At 38.9% G+C, this 10,000-nt stretch overlaps 2 protein-coding genes across 2 annotated transcripts; both read left to right on the forward strand.

The window, feature by feature from the left end:
- Window positions 1-45: 45 nt before the first annotated feature.
- Window positions 46-3,427, forward strand: LOC125477291. Its single transcript, XM_048584246.1, has 3 exons — window positions 46-2,084; window positions 2,171-2,567; window positions 2,672-3,427. Exons 1-3 carry the CDS (start codon window positions 46-48, stop codon window positions 3,425-3,427), a joined length of 3,192 nt encoding a protein of 1,063 aa, XP_048440203.1.
- Window positions 3,428-4,161: 734 nt separating this feature from the next.
- Window positions 4,162-9,292, forward strand: LOC125477292 (probable aldehyde dehydrogenase). Its single transcript, XM_048584247.1, has 16 exons — window positions 4,162-4,519; window positions 4,684-4,781; window positions 4,900-5,012; window positions 6,089-6,247; window positions 6,487-6,569; window positions 6,833-6,936; window positions 7,028-7,095; window positions 7,281-7,338; window positions 7,471-7,584; window positions 7,796-7,879; window positions 7,996-8,100; window positions 8,240-8,353; window positions 8,512-8,643; window positions 8,740-8,829; window positions 8,941-9,062; window positions 9,151-9,292. The coding sequence occupies exons 1-15, from the start codon at window positions 4,162-4,164 to the stop codon at window positions 8,980-8,982; spliced, it is 1,722 nt and encodes a 573-aa protein (XP_048440204.1). The 3' UTR covers window positions 8,983-9,062; window positions 9,151-9,292.
- Window positions 9,293-10,000: the final 708 nt, after the last annotated feature.

Consider the following 10,000-nt stretch of genomic DNA (forward strand, 5'->3'; position numbering starts at 1 on the left):
TGGGAGACATTCTCGAATGTTCGATTTCATTTAGTAAGAAATGGGATGATAGAGACGTATACTACTTGGTATCATCATGGAGAACGATTAGACCAAGCTTCGTCTTCATACGTGACACGAGTGGAAACTGTTGAATCTAATGTGGATCCTAATGAACAAGTTATGAATATTCTAAATGACGTTTATCCATATGCCTCGAGTAACACCAATCAGGAAGGGGGAGATGACGGTTGTCCAACCATGGATAGTGAGGCATTCAAAAACTATGAAAAACTATTGAAAAATGCGAAGCAAGAATTATATCCGGGTTGCGAGAACTTTTCGGTGCTCACAGCAATTGTGGAGTTGATGCATGGCAAGATCAAGTTTCGTTTGTCAAACAAGTGTTTTGATTATTTTTTGGGAGTTATGAAGAGGATGCTTCCAAAGGAGAATTGTTTACCTGAAGATCATAAAAGTGCCCAAAAAGTGTTGAAGGGTCTCGGATTGGGGTATGAAAAAATTCACGCATGTGTAAATAATTGTATATTGTTTTATAAAGAGAACAAACAATTGGATAAATGCCCTGTCTGCAATGAGCCGAGGTTTAAAATGACATCACAGAATAGAAAGACCAAGATTCCACAAAAAGTAATGCGTTATCTTCCATTGAAGCCTAGGTTACAGCGATTGTACATGTCGATGCATACCGCAACCGACATGAGATGGCATAAAGAAGGACGAGTAAATGATGATGTTATGAGGCATCCTGCAGATGGAGAGGCATGGAAAGCATTCGATCGGATGTACCCTGATTTTGCAGCTGACCCGCGCAACGTCAGATTAGGACTTGCCACTGACGGATTTAATCCGTTCGGGGTTTTAAATCAAACCCACAGCACTTGGCCGGTTGTCGTATTTCCTTATAATCTGCCGCCTTGGAAGTGCATGAAAAAAGAATACATGATGTTGACTCTATTAATTACTGAAGATCCAGGAAAGTCCATTGATGTTTATTTGCGGCCGTTGGTTGATGAGCTAAAAGATTTATGGGAAAACGGTGTTTGTACGTACGATAAGTATACTGGGCAGATGTTTACCATGCGAGCGGCAGTGATGTGGACAGTAAACGATTTTCCCGCATATGCAATGGTTTCTGGGTGGATGACTAAGGGTTATTTGGCATGTCCAATATGCAAGGAGAACGTAACATCTTCTTGGCATGCAAGAAAAGTTTGTTATCTTGGTCATCGTAGATGGCTTCCTTGGGACAACGAGTGGCGTCAGAATGATAAAGCTTTCCATGGCACAAAAGAGACTCGGCCAAGACCAAGAGAATGGTCCGGAGATGAGATTTTGGATCAATTAAACTGTTTGGAATTTGGTCATTTCGGCAAAGGGGTCAGTAAGCCTAGACCAACTACACATCTCAACTGGACGCACAAGAGTATGTTATTTGAGCTCCCGTACTGGTCAAAGTTAAAAATGAGACACAACCTCGATGTTATGCATATTGAGAAAAATGTGTTTGATACTTTGGTCGGGACAATTCTAGACATTGAAGGAAAAACGAAGGACACGATCGAAGCTCGCCTCGATTTGGAACGAATGGGCATTAGGTCATCCTTGTGGATGAAGAAAGTTGGTGGTACATTGAAGAAAGGCCATCCTTTTTTTACAGTTAAGCCGAATGGGAAAAAAGAGTTTTTCAACTTTATTTCTTCTGTAAAGTTTCCAGATGGGTATGCTTCTAATATCTCACGTTGCGTGAACATGAGGGGGTGTAAATTTTCAAACATGAAGAGTCATGACTGTCATGTGATACTACAACGCCTTCTTCCGGTTGGTATTCGACACTTATTGCCTCTTGATGTGGTGAAACCAATCGTGTTGTTGTCGAGATTTTTTTCGCAATTGACTGCAAGGTGTTTGAGGAAGTCGGATGTTAAACAATTGCAGGACGACATTGTGAACGTTTTATGCAAGTTCGAACAGATATTTCCCCCAGCTTTCTTCACAAGTATGATTCACGTGATGATTCACTTGCCAGATGAGGCATTGCTTGCCGGACCAGTGAACTATCGATGGATGTATCCAATAGAAAGGTACTTAATTAAGCGTCTATATATATAACATATTCATGATCAACGAACACTTTGAATTATTTGTAGCATACCTTTTATTTGTGCAGATATCTTGGTGAGTTGAAAAAGTGTGTTCGAAACAGGGCAAAGCCCGAAGGATCACTTGTGGAGGCATGGGTCGCATATGAGTCACTTACTTTTTGTGCAATGTATCTTGAAGATGTTGAGACAACTTTCAATCGTCCTCAACGCAATAATGACGGTGGTATCAGAAAAGAGAAACTGTCTGTTTTTGCCCAAATTGCACGACCATTCGGCGATCCTGTAAAAGGTGAATCATTTACCAAAAAGGACATGGAGATAGCACATTGGTTCATACTTAACAATTGTGATGATGCTTTGCCATACCTTGAAGAGCATGAACAATTGATGAAGCGGGAACATCCTTCACATTTATATGCCAAGAAGCACCGTGACTTGTTTCCTTCCTGGTTTCACACACATGTAAGTTGTATGTGGTTTGAATTGAGCATATTTTCCAACTTGTTCATGCCCGTCTTTAAATTTGGTTACAGTAACAGGTTAACTTTTTGTATATGTTATATTAGATGAACAAATTGAAGGCCTTGAATTCACCCTCTTACGATGAAGAATTATATAACTTGGCGAGAGGACCGCTTCACGTTGAATTGTTCTCAGGTTGTCATGTCAACGGGATCAAGTTCTTGGGGGCAACACGTGATGACAAGTTGTCCACTCAAAATAGTGGTGTTCATGTCCCGGGTGCGGGCGACAGTGAAGACATTGATTTTTATGGCAAACTAACTACTGTAGTACAATTGCTTTACAAAGACAGGTGTCAAGTGATACTATTTAAGTGTCTTTGGTTTGATACAAACCCACATAACCGAACAAGTGTTAAGCGAGACCATGGTCTACTATCAGTAAACACTACGAGACATTGGTACGATGAAGACCCATACATTTTGGCAACAATGGCGAAACAAATATTCTATGTAGACGACCCTAAAGCCGGCAATGGTTGGAAAGTTGTTCAGAAGATTGATCGAAGAGGGCTATATGATATTCCAGAAGTAGATCATGATGACAATGACGACAACGTTGCTGACCAACAGTTATCATCTTCGATAGAAATTGGTGAAGAAACACTCCGGGATACTAATATTGTCCAAGAACCGTTTGACGTACCTGGAGTTCCCGAATTCGAAATATCAATTGACCTTGGTGATCTGCCTCAATACAATGCACTGGAAGAGGCAAACGAAGATGAAGACGAATGGGAATCCGAAAATGATAGTAGTGAGGATAGCGGGAGTTATTATTGTAGTTCGGATGAGGATTAATATAAACTTGTAAAGGATAGCGAGAGGATACACGCATGTTTCGAGTTGGCTTGGATGTCTTCGAGGTAAAAAAACCACACCTAATTCCTTGTTGTATTCAACCTTTTTCGAACGCTATCTCTGATATTTGAGTGGTTTGTGAATGAAGTTGCATTAGGATGAGCCTTACATGAAGCCTGGCCTTACCGAGTTGAAAAATGTTGTTGTGGTACCTCACATTGCTTCCGCTTCCAAGGTAATTACCGTCCATATTAGTTCAAACACATTAGGGAAGGAGCTTTCTAATTTTAAGAACATAAAGATTTGTTACCTTATCAAACGAGGAGCTTTCTGATTTTAAATACTCGTCCCCTGATTTTAACCTTTTTCCTGTTGATTTTATGAATGTGAGTTTTTAAATTGCTACTTTAAAAAAACCAGGGGATAACGGTCGACCCCATTTTTCTTACTGCGGATCATGTTCTTGGGATGATTTTTATTAAATTTTTCTGTATATCTGCTTGTCATTTTTGTTTCTGTGACAAGATTATCATGAACTGCTGTAGAGATGTTCTTATGTTATTATGACCAAGTGTGTTATGCATTTTGCTCTTGGCATCCAAAATTGACAAGATTTTTGTTCTTGGTGATGTTTGATGACTTAGTTTGCTTTAAACGAAATGTAGGACACAGTTGTTCAAGGATCGCTTGTGTTAGTAAAGTTAGAAGGCAGGGTTCATTACTAGAGAGAGCATATGCCTGGGAACAAGTACAACGGTAATTCAGCCCACATCCCACCAACTCGAGTTGAACGGCTCTTGAGAGAAAGGGAGCTAAGGAAAAATAACAAGGCCTTGAACTTGAATGAAACATTTGAACCTGAGTTGCAGTTAAGAGAAGATGAAAACTCAAATGCTGCCCATGTTGAACGATTCTTGGAAGGGGCTGCAGCTGCAAGGGCGCTTAATGAGGGATACGAAAACCAAGACCGGAGGCCTAGCAGACAACGACTGTTGGTTGTGGCGAACAGGTTACCTGTCTCTGCAATTAGAAGAGGTGAAGATTCATGGTCTCTGGAGATGAGTGCAGGGGGTCTGGTCAGTGCACTTTTGGGTATGTGGTGTTTTAACTCTTCTTTAAATACTGATAATCCTTTTTCGAAGTGTCTGTTCCTGTGTGTATCATTTTAATACAGGGGACAAGATTTTTAGTTGTGTTGATATCCTTTTCATTTTAAGATTATGAACCTAATTTGTACTGCATGATTTTTTCCAAAGGTGTAAAGGAGTTTGAGGCAAGGTGGATTGGTTGGGCCGAGGTAAATGTGCCGGATGAAATTGGACAGAAGGCGCTTACTAGAGCTCTTGCTGACAAGGTTCAAAATTTTGTCATTCATAGACATGGATTCAGCTCATTTTCACTGATTGATGATGTATACAACTTTCGGTGTAAATGTTCATGAAATTTTAAAATGGTTGTTTTGTTCCTTGCAGAGATGTATTCCAGTTTTCCTTGACGAGAGCCCCGCAAAACAAATGGTTGTTTTACTCAGAACCAGAGCCCCGCAAACAGCCTTGAGCTGGTTCACTTCACTCAACATCTCCAGGTGTGATTCTCTGTTTCCTGGATGAATTACTGGATTTTGCTTCCTGGGTTTTGTTGTAAATGTTTAAAAAATATTTGGGTTGGTGTTGCTTTGAGGATTATATGCAATTTTGGATTTTGGGTTTTCTTGTTTTGTTGATATCTGCCTTTGTGGTTCAAAAAAGTCGCAATCTTTTGCTCTGTGTGATCGAATGTTTTGGTTTGTTTTTGGATGATGATGAACTTGATTTGTTTAGGCTGATTCATCGATGCCGATGATTTTTGTAGACTCGGATAACTGGAAATATGTGTGTTTTTTTAATCATCGTGGATGGTTTGTTTTGGTCTGCAGTTATGAAAATTTCCGTCCTTGTTTTGTCTTTAATTGGATCGATGTTCCCATGTCATCAACCTCTGTAAAATGTTTTGCATTTGGCTTTTAACTGAAATGTAGGATTGGTGGCCAAATTGTGGTGGTCCACTTATTGACCCAATTGCCCTTTAAGTTGTTTTGTTTATTTGGTCCATGTGAAAGCCACGGGGTGGTTTTCCTATTGTTTTAATTGGCAGCAACTGCTGCATTTGTTAAAGTAGCCGAAAGCAAGAAAGAAGAAAATAATGAAGGAACATCATGATGAGGAAGCATCATGTTGTTTGTTGAATGTTTGTTCCTTTGTTTGGCTATAGGTGGTGCTTTCGGCTTCTCTTTGAAACTTGGCACCCCATGTGCTTTGGCAGAGAGCAGTGGGCAGAAAGCATAAACAAGCATCCAAGGGGAGAGCATTCGGCTCTCCCATGGGAAAAAGTTGAACATTTTATATTAAGGCTTTGGTTATGCCTTTGGTTGTGGGGGAGCGGCAGATGAGAGAAACCAGGGAGAGCATTCGGCTCTCCCATTTGAATATGAGCTGCTCCTTCCCACCATTTGTAATAATCTCATTTTGTTAGTAATCACTCAATCAAAGATGTTGGTGCTACTTGTGTAGCTTTTGGGAGAGAAGGATTTTGATATGTGTTTCTTCTTCTCCATTTGTTTCTTTGAGAGAGTGAGAGCTATTGGTTGTATGTGGGATTTGGGTTTGAGAGTTAAAACTCTATTTGTAATCTCCTTTTGATATTAGTGGAATTTCCTCGCCGTCTCGAAACTGGATGTAGGCTTACGCCGAACCAGTATAAATCCTTGTGTCTTTTTGGATTATTTGTCTTGTCATATTTTGCTGTATTAGCTTTGGTTTCATATTTGAAGCTTCTGCACAACATGAAAGACATACTGTACTTGTAAATTTGTGTAATTGTCGATGATAAGAGTGGAATATCTGTATCTGATGATGTTTCTGTAGTAGCATTTGTTATGATTGAACAAAAATGGTGGGGGATTGGTTTTAGGCGGCCATATTCCTGCCGTATAATTGAAGAATTTGACAATTTTTGTATGTCTTACTTGTAATGGCGTTTCTAGCGATAATCTTTACAGTTTCGGTTTCCCCATTTTATGGCAGATCTATTCATGGGGTACCCTTTGCAACCGAAGAAGTGGAAGAGATATCGGGTTCACAGCCTGCTGAAGTTCTCAACTTGGGTATGTTCACACATTTTAGCAGTATGTGTCATTTGCAGCTGAAATTGGTTCCCATGAAGTGCTCTGCACTCAGAACAGTCATTGGTCTTGGAGTTATAACTGAAGACTAAAAACATGAACAATTTCCTTGCATCAACTTTTTTGATAGTATTTCCTTTGTTAACTTTTAATACAATGGTGTGTGGACCTCTTCATTTAAACTGACTGGGAAAAAAAACTTAAGGAATGAAATCTATTAAAAAAGAAATGTCGTATTTTTTCAGTGCAGGGTAAATGGAAGAACACTAATAGATGGAACACAATTTGGGATCCTTTAAATGGGGAGCCATTCATTAGAGTTTGTGAAGTTGATGAAACGGGAATACAGGTATGCCTGCAGATTGTAGTGACCGCAAATATATCTTTTGCTATTTATGACCGCAACTATTTTATTTTTAATTGTTGAACTGGTATTGCAGCCGTTTGTGGAGAGCTTGTCCAGGTGCCCGAAACATGGTCTTCACAATCCGTTCAAAGCACCAGAGAGGTTTGTGTTTATTATCATTCTGTTCCTTTATTCTCATTCATTTGTAGGCATCATGTGTTTCCTTGGATTTCACAAATAGATATCATATCAAGGCATATAATTTCAACAACTTTTCTGTTAGAGTTTGATAGTGATATTCTTTAAAATTTGAAAGCAAAATGAAACCGATAGTCCATTTTTTTCAGGTATCTTATGCTTGGGGACATATCTGCAAAGGCAGGTCACATGCTTTCCTTGCCAAAGGTAACAATTGTACAGCAGACAGTATTCTTGTTCTTTTACCTTTTTCCTGTATTTGAATTGAGACTTATGCAGTTCAACCTTCTGACATATATGGTAGTTTCGTTAATAATTTTATGATTGTATGGCTGTCAGGTTTCTGATTTCTTCACAAGATTAATACAAAGGGTTGCTCCAAAGAGTTACCATCAGGCTTCTGGTGAAGTTTATGTCACTCAAAAATTTCTTGAGAATTTCTCCAGCGATCAGGTACATTCAGCGCAGTTGACCTTTATGTTTTCGGTGTATATATGAAATGTTACTGTACTCGTATACCTTGTCCCACATGGTATAGGCGTAGAATAACATTTCATTTATATACTCTCGGTTTAAGCACAGTACAATTCCACTGCTGTAATCAAATTCACATAAAATCCTCTTTCAAGTTTCGTTACTATCTTGGTTAACACATATGTGGCAGGTCCGCTTCCTTGCAAGATCTTTTGGGGTGCCTGGAAATCATCTTGGACAGCAAAGTCATGGTTTCCGTTGGCCTTATGGTCCTGTAAGCATCATCTTTGAACATACTTGGTTTTTTTGTTTGTACCCCCAAAACCTTAAGCTCTTAGAACAAATTTTGTTATTTTCATAGTTGGATATGATAAACGACTCGTTTTGCAGGTTGCAATCATTACTCCCTTAAATTTTCCACTACAAATTCCTGTACTTCAGTTGATGGGTGCACTTTATATGGGTAACAAACCAGTCCTCAAAGTTGATAGTAAGGTATGCTAGGCTAACATTGTGAGTCTAAATCCATTGTTTGATCTATTTGAAACCCTTTATAGTTAGCTTTTAGATACTTTTTTCTCTTTGCGATCTCTGCTCGTTATAATTTAACTGGTGAGCAACATTTTTTTTGTAGGTAAGCATTGTTATGGAGCAAATGCTGAGGCTGCTTCATTACTGTGGGCTACCGACAGAGGATGTTGACTTCATAAATTCTGATGGGCAGACAATGAACAAGCTACTATTAGAGGTTGGTTCAATGTGCAAATAAATTATTTTGAAACTGTGCAATAATCTCTGGAAGAGACCGCTCATAGCTTTCATCCACATATTTGCGTTCCTAGAGGTTACACTACTAACTTATGACGTGTTGATTGAATGAACATTTTACTTCTATTATGTCAACAGGGAAATCCACTAATGACCCTTTTCACTGGTAGCTCAAGAGTGGCAGATAAGTTGGCTGGTGACCTGAAGGGTCGTGTTAAGTTGGAAGATCCAGGATTTGACTGGAAGATTTTAGGGACTGACGTTCATGAGGTTTCTTACGACAATTTTATGTTTCTAGAGTATACAACTCTTTCTTTGTAGAGTCACGTCTGTTATTGATTTATCCGTTTCCATTTCTTATCGCAGGAAGACTATGTTGCATGGGTCTGTGATCAGGATGCATATGCTTGTAGTGGTCAGAAGTGCTCTGCACAATCGATGCTCTTCATCCATGAGGTAAGACTCTCGATTTGATATCGCGATACATACCCCTCATCAAATGCCTAAAGATCGAGTCCAGAAAGGGCATCCTGATTGCAATCCTATTGCGTTTCCTCTTTGTTCCAGCGTACTACTTCACAGGAAAGTACGCTGACCAAGGGTGGATGATCTTGCTGACATCAATCTTAGGATTAACAAATGGTTATCTCACTATCTGTGTCATGACAATGGCACCCAAAGGCTACAACGTACGTAACCTGTTCCGAATATAACATATGTTTTCACGGTTTCTAATGAAATGAAATCAAAATTAATTTCTGGTTGTTTGATTTGCAGGGACCTGAGCAAAATGCCTTGGGAAATATACTTGTTCTGTTTCGTTTGGGAGGCATATTTGCAGGGGTTTGCCTTGACTGGTTGTGGCTCATTGGTAAGGATAAATTCTAAGGAGCAAAAGTGTGGGATTGAAGAAAGAAAGTTGGTCGTTTGAATACTAATTTCGTGCTTCCGATGGATTGAAGAACGATTAGGAACTACGAATTGCAACTGTGTAAATGATTTGCTTTGGGTGTATAGTTTGATATACCTTGTTTAAAAATCCATAACTTTTCATGTCATTGATTTGTAGAACTTTTATTCTTACTTGAATGAGAGAGAGATATGCAGTGTGACATGAAGATATATTGCGGCCAAACATTATACACAGATCTTACTGTAACTAAGCCGCAAATAGGCAGGAAATTTCGTTGACCCAGTCATTGACTCTCTACCGCGTAACAAGGGCATATCTGATAGAGAGAATATACTTTTGGTTATACTCAAGATTTTACTTATTGACCTTGCTAATTTTGTACGGAGGGTAAACTGTAGCACTAGTAGAAAAATCATCAAAATTTTAAGTGATGATGTTATTGACCTTGCTCAATATTCGTGTTACCAGTGCGGGAGTTTAGGGTACCTTTACAACTTTTAAATAGAAAATTAAGACGGAATATGATGGGTGCGGCAAATTTCTGTTTTTTTGTTTCTCTATGACATATCTCACACATGACTGTCATGACATATCTCACTATTTTTAAGATATTAACTTTTTAAGTTATTAATAGAAGTGGTGAGAAATTTTTTTTTTTTTAAGTTATTAACTTTTTATCACACACATGACTGTCATGAAATATCTCACTATTTT

This window comes from the organism of the source record quoted next, unplaced genomic scaffold (assembly GCF_019419815.1).
Source record: "Pyrus x bretschneideri cultivar Hongxiangsu unplaced genomic scaffold, Pyrus_bretschneideri_v1 Contig21, whole genome shotgun sequence".
NCBI lineage: Eukaryota > Viridiplantae > Streptophyta > Magnoliopsida > Rosales > Rosaceae > Pyrus > Pyrus x bretschneideri.

Bases quoted from the DNA above. Each gene is read 5' to 3' on its own strand.
- LOC125477292 (XM_048584247.1), top strand. From the start codon at position 4,162: ATGCCTGGGAACAAGTACAACGGTAATTCAGCCCACATCCCACCAACT. The intron at 7,585-7,795 runs GTACATTCAGCG...CATATGTGGCAG, and splicing joins AGAATTTCTCCAGCGATCAG to GTCCGCTTCCTTGCAAGATC. The intron at 8,644-8,739 runs GTTTCTTACGAC...TTCTTATCGCAG, and splicing joins TAGGGACTGACGTTCATGAG to GAAGACTATGTTGCATGGGT.
- LOC125477291 (XM_048584246.1), top strand. From the start codon at position 46: ATGATAGAGACGTATACTACTTGGTATCATCATGGAGAACGATTAGAC. The intron at 2,085-2,170 runs GTACTTAATTAA...TTATTTGTGCAG, and splicing joins TGGATGTATCCAATAGAAAG to ATATCTTGGTGAGTTGAAAA. The intron at 2,568-2,671 runs GTAAGTTGTATG...ATGTTATATTAG, and splicing joins CTTCCTGGTTTCACACACAT to ATGAACAAATTGAAGGCCTT.